Consider the following 21,889-nt stretch of genomic DNA (forward strand, 5'->3'; position numbering starts at 1 on the left):
AATAAACACCACTGCAGTGTACTGTAGCACCCTTTTAACCATCTCATGTCTTTATTTGGATGAGCCTCTCTGCGGGTTTAAGTAAATTTACAATACTCCAATATATGTGACTCAAAAATATATCCTATTATGTTAAGAATAAAGATTCAAAAGCAGCCCACCTGTCTCAGGTAGAGTTTGAGTACGTTGCTGATGTCGTGGGGATAAAGGTCGGAGAGCTCCACCAGGTCCTTGCCATTCTCAAACGCCTGGCAAAGCTTCTCTACCCGAGACTTGGCACCATTCACGCGGTAGATACCCTTCACAGCACAAAAACAAAATACATTCAACACAGGAAAATTAGATGCAATTTTCAGGATCACCATGGCAAAACTGGGTTCCATCCACCATCGAAGAATATTAACAGGATACACCAAAGTAACATAAACATCAAACAGTATATGCATTTACAGCAAATGTGTGCAAACTTTAGGTTAAAGAATGCATTGTTGGTCAAAGAATCGCACAGAATAACTTGAATTGAGGAAGAATTGTATTTACAACAGAACATTTTCTTTTATGTTTTAACAAGGAAGCTTATTAGCATTCATTTGGTGCAAACAATATGGTGCCAGGATTGTGTTTGCAAAGGTAACTAGTACATCATTATTTCTTAGAAAACAACATTAATTTTGTAACATTGGAATAATCATTGGCAACACTGGCAGCAGCCTCTACCGGCCCAACCACTGCATTTTATATTTTGAGTCATAGTATTGGATCCTTTTCAGGGAAGCCAAAGAGAAAACATCTGAAAAGGCAATATCCTAAAAACAGGATTTTAACTGTGAGTGACATTATCGTACACTCTTATATTTGACTGAAAGTACCTTAAGGTTGAGCGCTCTGTTCTCGATTTCTGATGTACACTTCCGTATGATGAAGGGGATGCCATCCTGACTGTTCTTAGCTGCCTGTGTGAAGTCAATGCCGAAGAGGTGGAGCTTCCCCTGGAGCTTCTTATGGCCACACTGGATGGCCAGGGTTTCCAGACACTTCTTATGGCAGGCCAACGAACACTGCAAACATGTTGAAAAGTATCGCAGTTATAAAAGTGATAGACTTTAGATTTGTAGATTATAACACAAGGCAGATATTCAAATAGAAGAGATGGAACACACAACCAATCAAAACAATACTACTAACACACACTTGGACGGACTATCCGCACTCTAAATGCAACTAATGTAAAAAGAAAAGAAAAAGTATGACAAAAATATATCCCATTCAAGATCTGTAGTTGAAGCTGCATGTTGATAGGGACCCTAGACTATACAAGAAGTGGACGTAATCACCATGATGTCACCCATTGGTTTGTGGACTACGGTTTTTAAGCCTGGAGTTTGGCATTTTGTCCGTCGCCAGCTTGTTTTTTTGCAAACAGAAGTGACATGAGAGGGTGGAGCTAAGTGGCCATTAGTAAGAATGCAAATTAAAGGCACCCTCGCATTGGCTTCAATTTTCAGGTCCGGAGGTTGCCGCCTGATAGGGACCAATGGACGACCTGTTACAGCTCTCCTACTAAAGCCAATCAATTCCAGTTGGTTCAGGATTTCGTAGTTTAGGAAAGTAGCTTTGGTTGGGAACTACTCCTTAAAGTGAAGACCAAAAAGCCAAGAAGGAAAGCTTCATGTCTGGTAACCCCTTGAACCAATGCCATGGAATGATTCCAATGCACTGCAGAGTTATATTCTTATGTCTTGGCAGTGAGTCTACCACCATTACATAACCTATCTTAAAAAGACTTTTCCAGTAACTGTTTTGTTATTGTCTTGTGTATCATCAGTGTATCTAATAAATATGGAAAGAAACTGGATCTAAAATAAACAGAGGGGCACAGGGGTGATGGAGGCGACTCGGAAGACGAACAAAAGGTCTTCAGTTTCCACAGCCCGTTCCCCGACTGAGACCAGTTGGAGGATTTGGTCTCTGAGGAGAGCCTGTGGCCAGTTTCAACTTTTCCCTTTATTCAAAGGTTTTGATGAGGGAAGAGAAGGTCTTTCTCTCTTGTTTTTCTTTGATTTTTGCTCACCATGAGTGATAAAGGCACCGTTGTGAAACTTTGGCAATGTTCATTTTGAACTTGTAATACTCTGAATGCTGTGGACTCGTTACATTTAATGAAGGTCCAAATAGAGGCCTATGGTTGGCGTTTTGTTCTATTAGTTCTAAATCAAAAGAAAAAGAAAAGAAACCAAGGTTACCTCCTCACACTCGGCTCCATGGAACACCACCAGGCCGTCGCACTCACGGCACTTGGATGGCGCTCTAAGCTTCCTCAGCTTGTGGGTTTGAGAAGCCTTGGACATCTGGGTGTTTCTGAAGGGACCTGGGGAGCTGGCTGATTCAATTACCATCTCACTTAAACCTGCAGAGTGGAGGGAGACAGAAGAAATCAAGGACGAGCAGCATCTTTGGAAGCCATGTTCCTTTGTTCTTGTATTTACTGTGGGAATGCATTTAAACCCCACTGAGAAATAGGGTCATTCTTATCTCTCATTCTCATACATATTAACAAAAGACTAAACTTACTGGGTTAATAAGGCTGGAAAAAAATTAGACGTATGAAGCGTAACTAAAATAATATCTTAAGAAATAACAGACAGACCAAATATATACAAAAAAGGAGGAAAAAATGTATCATAAAGTGTTCAGTGTTGAGTTTGACTCACCGTTATCAGAAGGTGAATGAGGCTCTCTCTCATCCAGGTCATCAGCAGACGACATGGTGCCAGTTGAGGGGGTTCTGGGTAATCTCCTCTTGAAGTCTCCTGAGCAGTAAGGCAGGATACACCAGTAAGTCCACATCTTCACAGTTATATCAAGTCAGCTCTCTTTTATTCTGTCTCCTGTGGTCTACATTACAGTAGAGAATGAGCAGTACTGAGCCCTGGACTGAGACAACTCTCCTGAATTTAAAGCTCCGAATGAAAAGGCGTGGTCGACTTCATGTTGTTGATAATCACATTACCAGTAGGGGACTGTTGGTGATTCACACCTCTATTGAATGGTCAGCTATTCCCAATAGACCCCATTTTAATAATGTTGTTGATTTGCAAATGAGCCCAACAAGGAGGCTCATCAGGGATGAACTCCTGCACCATTTACTCCCTGGGGGGTTGGAGGGTGGGGGTGGTAGGTACTTGAAAATAACATGACTGTCACTTTCAGCTTCTTATTGTATTGCTAATAGTGCACTGAGAATCTACCATCCTTCCCCAGCCAAGGACAGTCCAGATATTACTGGTAAACTAGAAAATCCTTACATTGATTCTTATATTGAAACTTCAGCAAGAAAGATTTCAATCAGACATGTTCATAGTTAATTGTATAATATGTCCTTCGGTCGCAGCAGACCCATTGTCAAATTTGAATTAGTGAAAGACGACGCACTGTGTATTTTTAAGTGTCAGCTGTAAAAGCCCACCTGAAAAGGGGGAAACACATCGATCGACATGAACTGACACTAATTTAGTTGAACATCTCTGCAAAACTTGAAGGAGACCTACCACATCCTGATTTTCAGGAAGCAGATCTGTACAAGGACATTACACTGTGACACATATGTACTGTTGCACAGCAACATTGAAAAAAGTCAACCTGCACCAAAACAACCATTTTATGTGTTTGTGCGTGTTGTAGACTAACAGAGTTGCACAATGTTCTTACAAAGAGGCACCACTGTCTATGGTTGCTAAGCCACTTCACTCTGAGATTACACACCAACAAAGTTGGGTGAACATCAAGTTCATAGGGAAAAAATGTTTGCAGGCCTCAGGGGCACTTCAGACAGTCAGCGCTGAGGAATGCCCATCCTGTCTATCTTCTGTAATGTGAGATTTCTTTGTCAATGACATAAGGCGGACACACCGGATATTTAGAGGTGTTTCGCAACTGGGGTAAACCAGGTGATTTGGATTTATTGGCTAGGCGGTAACACGTAAAGATTTATGCAGAAGATTTAAGTTGTCAGATACTTATCCTCTTAATTAGCTTTTAGGAAACACCTACTACAGCATAGTGTATGCAAAGATGGTTGAAGCCAATCATCAATTAATAAGCAACCTGCCTATTTAAAAAACGTTTTTTTGCCTAGTTGTACTCATTCAAAAAAAGCTAAATTGAACTCATAGCTAAACAGAAATGAGGTACGCTTTTGGTAATGAACTCTTATAATGAAGCTGGCTGCCTGAACAGCCTTACCTGGGCTTGCAGTGGGGGAGTCCATAGACCGGGATTCACTGCTCCCTCCAGCACTTTCAGAGTCGCTGCACATCCCTCCACCCTGGCTGCCCGAGGCCCAAGGACGAAATGAGGCCTGAATCCGAAGTGCTGGATAAAAACAAATTAAAACACAGAAAGGCACATTACAGCCTGTGTGTTGTAAAATCTCTTACATTTCTGTACATAACAGACTATACATAAAAAAAATGTTACTGAAATCTTGGTTTCCAGTTAAAATCATGGCTTACTTAATGACCCCTGTAATCTTAGTCACAACTGGACTTGTTTCAGTGGATATGCATCTCTTTGTTTTTAATGATCCCGTCTTTTGGTTACAGGCCAACATAAAATATTTTTTTCCTTTTTGACAAGAGTCCCTAAATTCCTTTTGATCTGAGTGTTGAGTCTCTGAAACAATACATGTGCATACACACACACACACAAACACACAACTTAAACGCCCAATAAGCCTGTAGAGTGTAATGGCCAATTGGCAGTAGCTTACTACTGCTATCCTAAGCAGGGCCTAAAAGTCATGAACCCATTAACTAGTGATACACCTATTAGACCAGTGCTGCCAAAAAGACCTGGGTGGATCCAACTTGCATGCATAAGAAAAACAAAACAAAGGGAGGTAACAACACAAGGAAACTGGCACCAGTTTAAAGTTTTGGTTACTTTCACCCTTCACTTCACATCTTAAAATGTTTGCAAGTTACCCACAAAGCAACTTGTCTTGTACGTGGCTGCACTACATGTTGGTCTAAAGAGATTAGTAGCAATGTGGACGGTATTATCTCTGCCTGCTCTACAATGAAATCTCTTGACCAAAACATCACAACAGGTACTTGCTTAAGAGCTAAGAGGCTAAATGTAAACCTGCGTACCTTGGATGTCAGTGCTGCTGTTGGAGCACCTCTCTGCAATCTTGGCATGTTGGGCAGTGATGGGACTGTCCACGTCATCCGCACCAAGGAGGTCAGAGGTCACAGACGCCTGCGACAGGTTACTGTGGGACGAGTGGCTGCCACTTAGCGAGCGTTTGTTGAAAGGCATCCTAGGGAGGAAAATGATGGAATGAAAATAATCATGTTATTATATTCTTTGAGACATTCTTCGTGTTCAGGTGGAATATTACAAATCATAACAATTTATTTAAGGCAGGTTTTAAGACTATTTTAAAATCAGATCTGTAATTCCTATACTGTAGGATCAAATTGCCAAGTATATTTCTTAATTCCGTCACTACTGAAAAGTTAAGTAACTAGAAAAGTACTCTGAATATTCATGAGATCATGAGATCAGCCCCGTCTCATCATCACCAGTTTAACGATGATTAACTGATAGGCTTGTGAATGGCCGATGAGCAATCTATGCCAACCATTGTCAACAAAAGTATCCGATTTTATCTCACAATATAGAGTATGTAGGTCAGCGGCCTATATTTATCGCTTTGTAAACCAATGCTGTGGATGCATGTGAGCGTGTGTGTGTGTGTCTAAGTTTCATTTCCTCTCTGTCAAGCTGAATTATTTTGATCAGAGGGATCAGAGTTGTGGGGTGGGTGAAGAAAACTAGGTAAGAACAAAGCACTCTCTTATTTTCATCTGACTGTGTGTGTGTGTGTATGTGCGTGCGTACGTGTGTGTGTGACCGCGAAAACCTGTGTCAACAAAACTCTCTCAAAAGGAAACCAACTTTTTTTTTCCAAGTACCACAACAAAAGGCTACTAAAAATACCCAAATGTAAATCGACCACCGTGTTTTCCATCAGAAACAATGTTGTGTGTATAACTTGAAAGCTACTGAAAATGTTCAGAGGTTTAGTGAAACTGATGGTGAGCCCACTGCCCGGCTCCTCTCTCCCGTGACCACAGTCATTTCCGCAGGAAGCCCTGGCCAACGCAATTGTTTTACGCTTTCCAAAACAAGCTCTCTCACTCCACCTCTCACCAGTGAGGTCTACGTCACCACAGACTATTATAGTTAATTCTCTGTATCTATAATCACTTGTTTACCATAAATAAACAAACATTCATCTTCCCACAGAATCCTAAGATGCAAGCTTTAAGCTGTTGATATTAAAATAGTTGTATAACAACACTACATGTGGAGAGACTAAAATCTTTTCAAATTGAATTTCAACGTAATTAAATCACACTGAAATTAACTATGTACCCCTCTGAGAGCCAGCACTTTATCGGTCTTACAAAAATAACTCAGTCATTTCCTTGATCAAATCTGAGAAAGTAAACATAAACACTGATAGCTAAGAGGGCTGACGTGGTTAAATTTAGTCACAATCCCTCAATAGTAAGCATCAGATTTCAGTTTAAAAGGGGAAATACGCCTATGTTATTCCTACGGTTTAAGACAGTCATAAACATATTAGTGAACATGAACAACTCTCTCCCAAATCCAAAAACTAGCGTATTAAACTCAAAATTGTGATGTCATAGGGTATAAAGTGTGGAACTGCTCCATAGACAATGAATTGGGAGAAATGTTCTAGATGACACTGAAAGCATCCAGGGGAATGTTCAGAGTATATGGGAACAGTTTCTGTTTCACAACTGACAACACTACATTAGAATAAAGCTCATTTGGGTATAAACCCATTCACTGTATATGGAGCAGCTCTAGACTTTATATACCCTATGACATCACAAGTTTGAGACATTTCTGGTTTCTGGCTTTGAGAGAGAGAGGAGCTCATGTTCACAAATATTGATTTAACTTTCCTAGGCCATGGAAATAACATAGTGGGATTCCCCTTTAAAGCTGATATTCCAGCAAGGTTCATTCGCTGTTTATCTACCGACTCTACAATATTATGCACTGTGATTAGGTTCGCACATCCATGTTTTCAAAGTGAAAGATTAACTTCACTTTAGAGTTTTTGTGTCAGTAATGGAAAAAAAGAAATGAATCTTTTAGTTGACCATCTGCTTATATCACTTGCAAACCCCACAATAATACCTCAAGCCATTGAACCCATGTGTTTCTTAGCAGCAGTGTCTTGTTGTCTCACCCTGTGTTCTGTGTGGCAGCTGAATCAAACGAGTGGGACTCCAGGCGAGGCCCATTGGTGGGTAGACTCCCGACAAAGTCGATGTAGCGCTGGCCCGGCTCGTACAGTTTGGCATTTTCACACAGACTCTGGTGGTTGACAGGGAGGGATACAACCTGGGCCTGCTGGAGCTGGAACCAATTGACCGTCATCTGAAACCAGGAACGAGCAACATTAACCCGAGCATCATTCTGTCCAAGATGTGGTATGTTATTTCTTTATTATTTCTGTCATTCTAAATTTTAAATAAACATTTTGTTGATAAGCATTTTCAGCACAAAAGATCTGAACTTACAGCCTTGAGGGTGAGGTCGCACTGAGAGACCATCTCTCGGATCTGAGTGATGATCTCGCTCTTGGTGTTGACTAGATCGACTCTCTTGTCCCCGACATCAATCTGACACGCTTTGCAGTGCTCCCTAGCCTCCTCAGCCTGTCAAAAAAAGAGAGACAAATCATTCTCAACTCGCTGATTGATCACATTAATGTGATTTGACTCTGTGTTGAGCAAGTTTAGTTCCAACTGCTGTAAATCACATGGTCAGAAGCCTATGAACCAAAGATGCTCATCGGCGCAGAGGGAGTTTGGCCCAGATACCGTCCTTGTTATGCCTTCCCACCTTTTTCTGTCTCTCCGTACTTTCAATGTCCAATAAATGCCAACATAGTACAGCGAAACAGGAGTATGCGTGTAGTATTGGATTCCTATTTTGTGTGTGTACAGTACTTGCTGTCAAATGGCTCTATGAAGCACCAAAGGTAGATAGTGATGTGGCCGGTAGAGGCCGTTCTTGTTTACAACAACTATGCTACTGAGTAAAATGGATTTTTTAAATGACAAACAAAGCTACTTGGGTGAAATCGTATATCACTAAAACTAACTTTAACAAACAAAATTATTTAATTCATCAGAAACCAGATTCTAAAAAAAAGCCAAAAGATGAGTTCAGGGCCCATAAAAATATACAGTGTACCACATTAACAGAGCCACAGGCCCAACAGAGGATATGCTGTACCTTCTGCAGGGCCTCCTCCTCCAGCCTGCGCCTCTTCTCTAGCTGTTTGGCCGCCGCTGCTCCTCCTCCTCCTCCGATCTGCTCCTCCTCGAGGCGGCTGGTGGACACCTTGGCCTTCTCGTACTCCTCCTGCCGCTGGGCCTGCAGCAGCCGGGCCTTCCGCAGAGCACTGTCTGCCTCGTTCTGGAGACAAACACAAATTAAGATCATACACAAACAAGTAAACAAAGTATACTCCCACAGGATCTGTCCACTTAAATTAAAAACTACTACTAGTACAACAATAATAACCAAAGCTAACACAGAAGCATGGCTTTTAAGTTTATATCCTCTTTTAAATTAATCTCAATCTGTAATGATTACTTAACAATAATGTCTCAATAATGTTATCGAGACCAATGTCATTTATGCAGTATTACATATATAATTAATGTTCAATGATTGTTTCATTTTCTAATGACAAGTGTGGGAGCTTAACTAGTGGTACTTAACATTAAAGCTAAGTGTATAATAGCAATTCATTTAAAAATGACTAATCATGTACAATCTTTTAATGTTATTATCTTAGTTAATGATGTTTATACTGTCAGAGGTTGAATAGAATGATTGTCCTGGCGTGCCCGCATGATTACATGACAAAACAAAGCATTTGTTTGCATGCATATATTAGACTAAGGCATTTCAAGAGGGCCAAGTCCCCAGGTCAGTGAAACGTCTTTAGAGTCTGTGTGTGGCCCTCTACAGAATACAGCCTTTATGACAATCAACTCACCATTTTCTTTTGCTCTCTCTGCCACTGCTCCTTGACCTCTTTTCGTAGTTTGTCCAGCTCATTCTTTCTGGCCAGGAGAGGCTGGAAAAAAAACCACCCACACCACACACAGTCAGTAAGTTTTCCATCTCTTGTTTCCATTATACAACCAAAGTCCCAGTTCAGAAATGCATCGTTTGCTTTGTTGGATTACCTGTACAAATTTGTTGCTTTGGAGCACTGCTGCGGTGTGAAGTACCAGCTGGCTGTATTCAATGTCGTTTTTGAAAGCAGTCGTGTAGATCTCACGGAAAGGCATGAATTCCTTAAATGGGAAGGAGACGGTTTTAATGTGAATTCCCAACAGCTGAAAGATGGCAGCAAAATTGTAATGTCAGTGCAGGTCAACCGCAACATCCACTCACCTGCTGACTTGCAAGCGTCTTGGCAGATTCGGCCATTTTGGCGTAACTCTTTGCACACTCAATATCTGCAAATAGACAGTAAAACAAATGGTCATTTATGTGCGTACAAATATCTGTATTGTGCTGAAGTACCTTTAATCTTGTATCAACTGTTGGATCTTCCTTAAAAACAACACTAACTAAAAACAATTCAAGCATTTTCTGATTAAAGCACACCACGACCTTGAGTCATGAGACTTATCTATACAATTAATCAGTAAATAAAGCATTAACCAAAGTGAATGTGTTAAACAAACAGTTTTGTTTGCCTGATAACAAATGTACTGTACGGCTTGACTGAGTGCTTTGTGTCACTGTTTTGACTGGCCAAATGATTAAGTATTAGACTGAAACCATTCATTAACCGGAGTGCCGAACAAAAGCCCTCACACTGAACACTCAACCTTGAGCCTGGATAAGACTTCATTGTTTTAAGTCCAGCTCAGGTGATTGAGAAAACATTCTCAGGAAAGTGGCCCCTAATTAATCCTCACATTTGTGGCTTTAGCCTAGAGACTAATTTAAAGGAATAGTTTGGATTTTTTCAATGGGGTTTGTATGAGGTACTTATCCATAGTCAGCGTATTACCTACAGTAGATGACGGTCGGGACGCCCCTAGTTTGGAGAAGCAGTCAGGAGTACCAGCAAATTTATATTTAGAATATTTTCATCACTTTACCTTGCCGTCAGACAGCCCTTTCTGACGGGGAACTGAAACCGTTATCTATGCTCTTCAGAGCCATCATTTTACCTCACAGAACACGGGAGTTTCTAGTCTATTGCTGCCTCAATTGGTAAGTTTGTTTGTGTAACTTTGGTGAATCCAAACTAACCCTTTAAAACACCAAAGTCACATAATAACACAAACAAACTAACCAATCAAGGCAGCAATAGACCAGCAACTCCCATGTTCTGCGAGGTAAAATTACTGTTTTTGTCAAAGGAGTCTGGTGGCTTTGAAGAGAGCATAGATAACGGCTTTGGTTCCCCGTCGGAAAGGGCTGTCTGACGGCAAGGTAGAAAAACATTTTCATTTGTCTTATTTTCAAACTCAAAATCAAATGTGTTTCGCTTGTTGTTGCTTGACTTGGATGTTTGACCTTCATTGTACAGGATGATGTATGTGCAGTTTGACACTAGAGGGGTGTTTTCACATTCATCTGCTGAAGGGGGAACGTTTCTTAATGCTCACCTTAAATCTCAGTTTGACATGTGTACATATGAGCAGGATTTTGTGACATCACAATTAGCTTGTGTCTAGCAGTTAAACGTGACGAAATAAAAAAGCATTGTTTTAATTAGTCACTCTAATTACTATTACTGTAGTGTTTAAGATGTTGTTATGTTTTAAGACCATAAACATGCGTGACAGTCTCATAAAGATTCCTCGACATGACTACCCAGATGTATGTAATGAAGTACTAAAGTTAAGAGCATGGTCCATGACACTAACACATGTCAGCTGACATTTGTACGTCAGTGTGATGGGTGCTACTTAGCTGCTGCCTCCCCTCCAGGTCAGAAATGCTGTGCCCTTACTCACCCATACTGAGACGCTTCTCCACCCACGCCAGCAGCTCTTTGGTGTACTTGGACCAGGCCTTGGCGTAGAGCAGCGCCGACTCCACCCCGCTGTCTTGCCGCTGCAGTGTCCTGTCCACCTCTTCTGCCCGAACCGGCGGAGAGGGCCCTGTAAAAACAACCGCGACCCCACAAGGGATGTTGTAAAATCTGGTCTTAAAAATGACCGCCATCGACCAACGTCCCTGCGACACGCCTATCACCACGGCTAGACGTGCTACATATGTGTTTAGCTGTCAACATCTGTGACAGTGAGTCAACCAGAAAAGCCCACACTGACCTTGGGTGAGCGTGATATGAGCTAATACCATTTGAGTATAAGTAATGCTGACAGGAGAGTGCTGGATGTATTAATAAGTGGTTGAGGTGGCTGGTAATCACGACTTGAGAGCTAGCTGTGCTCTTACTAACCCAACAACACTCCAAGCAAGCAACACAGAATGATGAAGCAGCAACAGTAGATCAGCTTAAGACTGATTTATGAATAAGCTTTTTTCCAACAAATTTGCCAGGATTACATTCTCCTCCCACACGCACACACACACTTACACAGAGCAGCACTAAAGTACAGTGTCTTACCCGGTGGATCATCTTTCTCGGGACTGGATCCTCCAGATTCCACAAAGAGGTTCTCAAAAGACTGGAAAACAGACAGATGAATAAACAAAAAAATTTACAATGAGGCAGATGAATTTCCTTCTCAAAGCACGTTACGCTCTGTTAACATACTTAAAACAAGGCTTATCAGAACCATCACTTCCTCCTTAGAGCTGTTATGAATTATACAGCAGGAAAACAACACATAGCATCAATTCATCATTTGCAACTAAACCGTTTCGGGAACATGCGTCAACCAGCATGCGCTCACTTAACCCCTGAACTCTGCACTCTGCCAGGTAATTTTTCATTTGCTTGACAATTCAGGGGCAGTAGGCCACATCCTGGTGTTCACGGGACTATGAATCAACTAGTGATAAATGAAATGTTTCAGAATGGGAGCCATATGAATACACTATTATCAGCCTTTAATTTGTGATGCCAAGTACAGTTCTGAAAGTTGGTTAGTGCCAATTTGATATCTACACAACAGAGATATTGTACTTTTCTTACCCTGCTTCTCTTAGTTAGGGGGAGCCCCAACACTGATCCATTCTCTACATCTCCCATAAGGAAGTCAGACACTCTGAAGGAAAACAGAAACACAAAGCAATACATTCAGTTGGGAAAGAATGAAACTGATCAGAGAAAACATATCCAGGAATCTGTTTATGTTTTAGTTTAAAGGGTTATTCCAGTGTTTTAGCATTGCACTTCCATAAAGTAGGTGGACTCACATAAGGGAGATTAAAGAAAGAATGGTTTACTGTAAACAGATGCAGCAGAGGCCGAGATATCCTGACTTTTAGTCTCTAGCATTGGTCAAGCTCCAAAAACATGGGATCCTACAGTTCCCATAATGCAACTAAGCAAAACGAGCTCCGAGATTATAGCATGTTAGCAGAGCAGCTGTAGCAACAACAGTTGTGTGGATGTGTTTCTGCTGAAACAGTGTTTACAAGCACAAGACTTCTGCATTTAGGGCCGCCCTAAAGACTTGGATTGGTTCTATAATGCGTTTTTAAAAATTCTCTAATTGCTTCAGCAATGAAACCAGGGAGGTTGTCTTCAGTCTCTAGTTGTGAGAAGCGTTTAGAGACTGACTTGTGAGTCTAGACCTTCTCTGCCTCCAGTTTATAATGCAAGACTTCTATTTAAAAAAAGTTTTAAGACCAATCCGCAATGACACCATCAAGGTTATTTTTTTAAACTTTAACTTTAAAATTAGCGGATTGCCTCTTTAATGTTGAAAGGAAGAAACCTATAACATATTTATTAGTATGGTATTTACACAGAAATATTTGTAGCGCTTCATTTATTTTAAACAAAAAAAGAAAGATATATCCAGAGATAGATAAATTGTGGATATATTCTTCTTTTTTGTATGCTATTTTAAGGCTCAGTTTTATTTTTCAATTATTATCTCTATTGTTTTTGTGACTATTGTTTATTCTTTATTTCTGCTTTCATGTTACCTGTTTTCTGTCTTGCACTGGATTGTTTATAATGCGCTATATAAATAGTAATTGATTTACATTAATTATGTAATTCCAGAATTACAAATACATTTGAAAAAAAGCCTGCCCTTGATTAAGAATATTACTACAACTTGTCTGTAGTTTGATAGAGTAAGAAAGCCCACAGAAGTGAAATGAGCCATGAGAATTGCAATCACAGTCATGACATTATACTTACACATTGCCAAATGTGAACGCCAATGTGTCGATAGCAGTGTAGATCTCTCCGAAATGCTTCTGTTTGTTCTCCTCGTTCACCTCCTTAAAGTTCACCCCTGTCAAAGAGTGAATAAGTGGGAGTGAGTAGGTAGCAAATCTAAAGCCTGCATTCTGAAGACATCCTGCGCTGGCACCACTGATAAAGCTGTGTTAAAGGTATGAATCTCAGGGTATGATTCACCATCCTGTGCATGACGTCAAGTATGGAGTCAATGAAAATCTCTTTTTGAGTCATGCTGTGCTCTTCAAATCACACAGAGCTAAGGATCCTCATATCTCAAATGTGCAGACATTTTAAAATCGAAAAGTCCCTCGGAGACATCCAAAAACAACGTTGTACCTTAAACCAGAAAAGATAAGCAAAGACTGCAAGTGTATATGTTTGGCTGTAATCTGGAAAGGCAGTAGTTTCCTGCTGTAAGTCCAAACACAGTGATGACTGAGGACAGAATGGGGGAAAAAACAGCAGTGTAAATACGGCTGTAATCAGTCCTCACAATAAACTTCCTGTCCTGACTGAGCAGAGAGAAAATAAACTAGCAGAGAGATGCTCAGAAAATGAGTCCCAACACCAAGCGATAAATCAGAGATGTCACGGACCACATCGCTGCCGCCATGATTTCCTCAGTCTTTCCTTTCCATTAGAACAATGGAGATTTCTAGAGTTCGAAGACTCACAGAGCAGAAAACCAGCTGTCTTCGGTTGAACTCTTTTAGCTTAGCTTACACTTGTTTGGAAAGTTTCTGTTGTGTATCTCGTCTTTGTAACAGAAGCAGAAAAATAAATTCCTGGAGGAACCTCAAGCTGGGAAGAGTCCACCTCTAACTTATCTTGAACTACTTTCTCAAATCTTTAAGGAAGACTGCTTCAAACAGGATCCACTTACATCCTAACTCTTTAGCCGGGTCCTAGAAAGTTGAAGAGCCCCCACCTACGAATGCCTACTGAGATGCTTCCTCGGTAGCTTCAACCAATTGCATCCAAGTCTTTTGGAAAGCGTTGTCAGAGAAGCATACTGTGCTACAAATGGCAAAACTACCAATTACCCACCTCAAAACTTTCATTAGCGTTTCTCCAGTTTAGCAGAAATAAGCAGTCTTTATCACAACAGTAACCACTACTCTGATGTGACTTTTCTGTCCAAACACCTTAAACATGCCTTCTTCTATCCAGCAAACGGAGCACTTGACAGAAATAAATCCAACGTAAAACTCCTTCTCTCAGCCTCATGAACAGGAAGTGTTAAGAGTCTGTCGGAAGGGTGCAAAAAGGGGTCCAATGTCCATGGGGCCCTGGGAGCCTCTTTCAAACCCAGGCCAGCTACTGTAGCCACCACCATTCAAAGCACACAACTCTCTTGTGCCGTTACATCTCCTCCTCTTCTGTCCAAACCCCTACCCCCAACAGGACATCCTGAGGCTTGCTGGAATACAATGCCAGTACTCGCTCAGGCCCCAACCAGTGGTCCAAACGTGGAAGTTACATCATCGGGGAAAAATGGTATTGTTTCAGTGGAAAAGCACAACACTCTCGAAACACTCGTCGGTCGCAAAGTCCTACGCAGAATTCAGGTCTAGGAGGAACTTTTCCCTCATATAAGGGATGATGTGAAAGGTGTAGGAACTTGGCATGTGGCTGGATATGAAGAGTCACAGGATGGAGGAAGTGACAAATGTCTGTATGAACAACTATTTGATATAGTGTTGAGATGCACCTTAGAGTGTGATGAAGTATAAATGTCATACAAACTCCACTAAAGAAATTAACAGAATTCACAGAACATATTACATTTTTTTTTTTAAATAAAATCAAGTCAGAACAAAACACAACCTCCTGATCACATGACACGCCTCCATAAATAGCAACACAACAACATCTTCATGTTGTGTAACATTAACAGCTTTGAGATTTGGTAGTGAAAAATATTGGTGTGTACAGCTGGTATCACCTCGTCCCTGTGTGAGGGTCAAGAAGTGAGCAGTTCTGGCCACCTAGTGGCAGAAAAGACGTTATAGCATGCTTCACTGCACATAATTATGAAAAGACTAGATAATTACAGCTACTGTAAATGCTACACCTGTTAACATTATTCGCTATTTATCATAGGCACTTGTTCAGATATAGCGCTAGCACTGGTATCCTTAAACCAGTCGCTATTAATAAGACTGAAAATTTGAATCTACATACTTAAGAAACCTTCCATTAATTCAATATCATTAAGAGCCTAAATCAAAGGCTCAGTAAACTGTGAAATCTAAGACTTCCTTATTGAAAAGGTCGTGCTCTGTGTGTCTATTGCGCATCAACATGTTCGAATGCCGCACAAATAGTCAAGTTACTGCACGAAAGATGAGACTTGCATGCACCTAATAATTGTTTGTGGCACCAACGCCTGCACACGCCCATGTGTGTGTGGACTTCTTCCAAATATTTCAGCGAAGGTGAGCCACATTCATGTACAGAGCCTCTTCAGGCTTTGTATGTTAAGTGAAAGCCTTTTAAAAAAAAAAGCTATGCGGCCTCTCTATGCCCCTCTTTGCAATGCAAATTGAGACGAGGTATACTCGCGGGATTCTTGTGTGGCGGCCAAGTTAAGAATTGACCTGCATGCCAGATCATAATCTCAGAGAATGAGAGATTGAATAGGATTCCTCAGTGTAGTTCCCTCCGGACTGGCAGACAAAGCACAAAGGACACCCGCTTCTCCCTGACTCTTGAATCAGGTATCTGACTCCCAAATATTATTTTCTTACTCTCTGTATGGGGTTTGAAACACATGCTGCTGCATTCTAAGCACTTGAGTGACTTCTGAAGGGGTGAAGCTATAAGAAAAACTATTCAGAAACATTCCCTGGGAAGTTCTTTTTAAGACTTGGGAAGAGAGGACATACACAGTGAATGTCCAGGGGAGAAAACTGTCAAGGGAGAAGGGGGGATTAGATAAGCAGAGACAGAAAACAGACCAAAGGAAGAGCGGAGGAGTAGCTGGTGTGTTTTACAGGAAAGCCGTGAGTTATGTGTATGTTTTTAAGGGAGATCTGGTCATCATAGCTCACCTTTGACCGTGGCGATGACGGTTCCTGCTGTACTGAGGATGTCCACCGAGTTGAGGCTCTGGTGTTTGCCGATGATGGCCTTTAGAACTCGCAGCAGCTCCCCGAGACGCTCGTGTGCCGCGTGATGGAGGCAGTCTTGGTGCTCTGGAAAGTTATAAAGACACTTTTACAGTTAATGTATTCAATCTATCTTGTAATAAGCACAGTGTGGCTGTAAATTGACCATTTAACATGATGTCATTGGTAAAGACAGTAAAAACATCAGACAGCGTCTACTGGATTATCAAGCTCTGAAATCTCATTGACAGCTCTGACGTTTTCCATTAGCCTGGTTAACCTTTGACCATTAAGATGATAAGAGATCTGTCAGTGTTCTTCTGCTATAAGCCATTGTGCAATGAGCCTGGTTTGTTATGCTATAAAACCTGCGGCGTAGAGGATTTTCAGTGTACTATTTCATGCTATGGATTGTATCTGAAAAATGCTTTAATCGTGGGACTTGTACTGTATTTCAACACTGAGGCTTAACAATGCATCATGTTCTATAAAACCTGAGCAGACTTGACCTAAAATTCAGCCATTTAAAAATCTCCCTGCTTACATGAATGGTGCAACCTCATTGGAAAAAGGATTACTACATGGCATTCCAGCTTTGTTGGTTGAAAGAGTGACCATGGCAGCCATAATGACAGACTACTGTTTGTCTAGGCAACTACACCATAAAGCAGAGATGGCGGAGGGGTTGCACACAACTCGGTAAACCTACACATACAACTAAAATGGTGCTGAACTGACAGCCAAGTGCATAACTGAACATGACCTGCTGTGCTCTTTCTGCAATTAGCAGCTAGTTAGTCTGTTAACCAAAGGAAACATGGCATCTCAGGTATGTGGCTCTGTGTACTAGATGTGACTTTACTAACAGTGAGTCACCATCATTTACAAAAGGGACACAGTGCACTTTGTTATCAGGTAACCTTGATAATGTGCTCTTGACATCATCAAGGGATGAGAAAATGTAAATGAACTAAGGTTAAGGTGTTTTTTTACTACTTAATGGTGTCACACAGATAGCATGGCTTGCTTTCCTAAGATGACTAATACAAGAGGAACATGGTGACACACACAAACACACACGTAGTAACACATTATTGGCATTTTGACTAAATATGTTCTAGTCCTAAGCTGTAATCACACTAACTACACAGTAGGCTGGTTGTTCTCATTTCATCCTCTAAATTAGATTAGCATAGTCACATGTATAAAAATAGTTTATTCTTGGTCAGATCTCCTTGTTACTTCCTAGTAAATAAAAGGTTAAATAAAAAAAAAAGCACAAACACACACACACAAACACACACACACCCACACCCTAACACATACACAAAGGATGGATACAGGCAGTCAAAGCCACAATTTGTGCTGACGATCACCCCTGGATTACCCCTTCATGGTAGGGGGATCAGAAAGACTTTAGCTGTCTCCCATTTTTTCTTTCATTCATTAGCCCTCTTTTTTGGAGTGGGACAAATAGTGCCGCCAGTGGGGCTAATAATGCCGGGTCTGTGTGGCCGCCATGACAATGCTAGCTGAGTCCTGACCCGGAAATCCAGCCAACTGACCACCAACTGACCAGCAGGTGACAAGTTCAAATTTGACCAACAGGTCACAACAATAATCAAACAGGCCAAAATTCACCCACCAACGTTCAACAAAAAGCTATTGAGGACCACACGTGTGTTTTCTCTATAGATGTTGCAAGCTTTCTTGAAGGACTCTGGCAACCCCTGTTTTCTCTCAATGAATGAGACAGTGCAGTCATAATGTGCCAAATGGCCATACATGCTGCTGCTTTACTGACAAAACTTCAATGCAGCCAATCAGCACACCCTGCAAACCAACAATGGGCCACTTAACATAAAGCCAAATAGCTGGAGTGATTGGGTAAGGTGCTATAACTCCGGGAAACAACGCTGCAAGTAGGTCACAAGGTAATTCCGGATGAACATCAAGCACTTGCAAAAAATCAACAAACAAACAAATCAACAGACACTGAAAACCCAGGACACCCCAAATGATTACATAAGACAAGCACAAATCCCAGACTGTTCCACTACCACATGAACTACCCCATGCCAACGTGCCGTTGCTTCCAGCTAGCCAAAAGCTTCAGGACCTGGAGAGTCCTATCCTTCACCATAGCGACCATCTTCATCCATCTTGATCAGATGTCATGCACAGCTCCTTCTAGTGCCAAGGACCGAGTGGTTTTTGATGATGAAAGCCTCTCGTCCTTTTCTTTCAGCTGCCCAACTCCCCACGAGGCAGGAAAAGGGCCAGCGGTGTGCTTCTGGCACAACCACACATCAAACTGAGGCTCAATACTTGTATACAATCGGTGCATATGGGCGTACAGAGAAGGCCATTCTCTCTGTTGGTCGCCTGGATTACTATGCAAGATGAAAAATGGCTTTATCCGTACAATTCTGAGTAAAGGAGAAAGACTGTGCTAAGTGGTTTTGTAGTGGTATACATGTACTCTTGTATTCAGTTCCCATAACAAACCTTTTGAATGGTGTTTTCCCATTTACACTGGCTCAAATTAAACATAAATCTTGGAGTAAAATACTTGACAGGAAGTCTGCGTTGAAGACAACACACACATCATGTCGATTTTTTGAGTTCATGCAAAAAAGACAACAAAAAACAGAATAATATAATATATAATTTTCCTTCAACTGAATGTTTTTGCAGTGGAAGACAGAACCCGTCTTCCCAAAGACCTTATCTCTCACAGGGACCCCAACCCACAATCATTTGATAAGGGTCAAAGTTTACAATGAGCCGCTTCAACCCTTAAGCCCTTAATTGGTCCTGGTCAGTTTAGATCCCATTTATGGACATTATCTTTTCAATGACAAAACACACACAATGGCCTAAATCATCCCTACACAGGCTATACACTCCATTCATCGGCCGAGTAACTGAATCCCGAGAACTGGAGGCATCAAGCCTGGGCAAGCCAGAGGTTTATTAAGGACAAGCCTAAACCCTGAATGCCCACGAGACAGAGGGTCTTCCTTTGCAAAGCTCCATGGGCTTCAATCTTCAATGGCGGCTGTGTGGCCTATTGGACCATCCTAAATAGAGGCTAATTAGCAAGACATTATGGTTGCATCCACCAGCCCAGCAGGACGCATGATAATGTACAGAGACTGATTATTTAACCCCTCAACTGCCATTCTGCGCGAGACACAAAGAGAAGAAGACTCGTTCCCACCAGGGAGAGCCGGTTAAAGGAACATCTGTCTAGCTCATTTTGTTCCAGCAGTGGCATTGTCATGTTTAAGACGGGGATAAATAAAGTTTGGAAAGGAGAGTGCTGTGGAAAAATTTGTAATGACAGAAGATGTTTCAATTTGCAAGTATGCGTCATCTGAGAACTGGAAAACAAACAAGCTGCTGGGAAGATCTTTCCGTTTTCCCCAGGGAAGACCACTGAGGACTTGTTTGAGTGTTGAAAACTCACTATTGTCCTTGAGGCCACTAGCAAACAGTGGGCTGGTCGCCTCATGGGCCTGCCACATGAAGCATTTATGGAACAATAAATCACAACGGCAGCTTTTCACTTTTCACGGGAAAGAGGGATTGGAGTGTGTGTATGTGTCTTTGTCCATGTGTGATGGTTAGCGGTAGGAGCGATAGGGGAGGAGTTTTGCCGGGTATGGGGGGGGGGTTGTGTGTTATTTGGGGTAGTACTCTCCCTTGGGATTTGTCCCAAATTTACCCCTGCACCCCACACCCCTGCTTCAGTGGGGGTTATGAGAGAAGGAGCGAGTGAGAGACATTCCTGGGCATAATAAGCCCTGGTGAATGAAGGCTACTGGGGGATCAGACCTGATGAGAAGGAGGCCGCGGATCAGGAGCTGCTCTGAGGCTGCCAGTAACACATTGCCAGGTTTTTACTTCATTAGCGTCATGGAAACCCAACATTCCAGCCTCTTGTTTGGGAGTGGGGACGGAAGTTGCGGGAGCGAGGGGTGGAGGGGGATCCATAATGAAAACATTGTCGGATCATTCACCACCGAGATGACACCTCAACACCAAAACACTCTGATGCTCTTCTGGCGCAGAGACATTTAAATGTTATGGACCTACATTTATACAAACATAAGTCCATATACTACCATTTTATAACATTGTATCCTGACGATCTGGTATAGAAAGAACATCACATTTGTTGATTTAGTCTATGCAGTATGTGGGGAGGCAATGTTGGTGAGCATGAAACCTGTAGCCATAGCATTATGCTCTAGCTGGGACATCTTTGAATCAGTATCCTAGACTTTGTGAGGCTCCCCTACAACCCCTGACCCCCTGGTCACTACAGTGTTTTTAATGTGAAATTGTTTCTTTGGTACCCCACCAAAGTACCAGCCTCTATGCAGGTTCAATGTTAACCTGCAGAGTTGATGCAATTTAGTCCCTAACACCATTTTTTGGGCTTCGCAGCTTCGATGAGAAATACTTGAAGGTATTCAAAGCTTCGCAGCGCAGCAGGCTGACATGATCTTCTGTCTGTCTCTCTCCATCTGTACGCACACGCACCTCTACACACAACAAACAGCGATATCCATCTGCAAATAATTAATAATAATTAAGTTTGAATATGAATAATGAATCACGTTGTGGGATTATTCCTTATTTCATGGAGTACTTTAGGATTTAAACATTTTTACATACTATTACATAACAAAAAAACAAACAAAAAAGAACGAAGCATTCGAATACTGATTTGGAGGTCGCTGACCCTGGCAATGGGCGAAGCTTCAATGCTTCGAGGCATTCGGGTCAGCCCCATTGGAATTGTCCAGTTTTTACACACAGTAAAACAGAATTGGATCGACTGGCATCATGCAACAGATGTTGACGATTCTGAATAATAATACACGTAAAACCCAAAAGTAGTGTAAGGCAAATGTTATAATAGGCCACGCTTGGAATGTACATACTCTCCTTACCAATGGGAAGCTATGCTATGCTATGCTATGCTATGCACAGGGATTTTTGCATTGAGTCTTTATACAGTTGGTTTGTTTAATGGATGATCAGTTTGGTCAGTTGGTTGGTATTAAAGCAAAAATAAGACACAGGTATTTGGGGAGACTCAAAGTATCTTAGACTCAAGCATTCAGTGTGAAAAGGGTTGTAACACTCAACACAATTGCCCACAATGTATAGACTACCATATAAGAAAGTTTTTGTCGCACAAGGCCATCAATGCTAAAAAATATGCTGATGCTTTTTTGTGATGTGTACCATAAGGGAACACTCTCAGTTTGAGGACTTAGCA

At 41.5% G+C, this 21,889-nt stretch overlaps 1 protein-coding gene across 4 annotated transcripts in view; it reads right to left on the reverse strand.

Annotated features, from left to right (window-relative positions):
• arhgap29a (Rho GTPase activating protein 29a) overlaps positions 1-21,889 on the reverse strand; it is a 37,221-nt gene that overhangs the window by 3,281 nt on the left and 12,051 nt on the right. For 2 of the 4 annotated variants that reach the window (XM_074621877.1, XM_074621876.1), the window contains exons 3-19: positions 16,537-16,680; positions 13,439-13,535; positions 12,257-12,329; positions 11,726-11,786; positions 11,109-11,255; positions 9,526-9,590; positions 9,315-9,425; positions 9,122-9,202; positions 8,350-8,532; positions 7,629-7,766; positions 7,295-7,485; positions 5,151-5,320; positions 4,243-4,371; positions 2,712-2,810; positions 2,244-2,407; positions 870-1,058; positions 162-299 (exon numbers count right to left, since the gene is read on the reverse strand). In XM_074621877.1, coding sequence (XP_074477978.1) covers positions 162-299; positions 870-1,058; positions 2,244-2,407; positions 2,712-2,810; positions 4,243-4,371; positions 5,151-5,320; positions 7,295-7,485; positions 7,629-7,766; positions 8,350-8,532; positions 9,122-9,202; positions 9,315-9,425; positions 9,526-9,590; positions 11,109-11,255; positions 11,726-11,786; positions 12,257-12,329; positions 13,439-13,535; positions 16,537-16,680 — 2,180 coding nt within the window. Of the gene's footprint in view, positions 1-161; positions 300-869; positions 1,059-2,243; positions 2,408-2,711; positions 2,811-4,242; positions 4,372-5,150; positions 5,321-7,294; positions 7,486-7,628; positions 7,767-8,349; positions 8,533-9,121; positions 9,203-9,314; positions 9,426-9,525; positions 9,591-11,108; positions 11,256-11,725; positions 11,787-12,256; positions 12,330-13,438; positions 13,536-14,530; positions 14,868-16,536; positions 16,681-21,889 lie in introns of those variants that run through there. The other 2 variants (XM_074621879.1, XM_074621878.1) reach the window with 2 other exon arrangements.

This window comes from Sebastes fasciatus, chromosome 21 (genome assembly GCF_043250625.1).
Source record: "Sebastes fasciatus isolate fSebFas1 chromosome 21, fSebFas1.pri, whole genome shotgun sequence".
NCBI lineage: Eukaryota > Metazoa > Chordata > Actinopteri > Perciformes > Sebastidae > Sebastes > Sebastes fasciatus.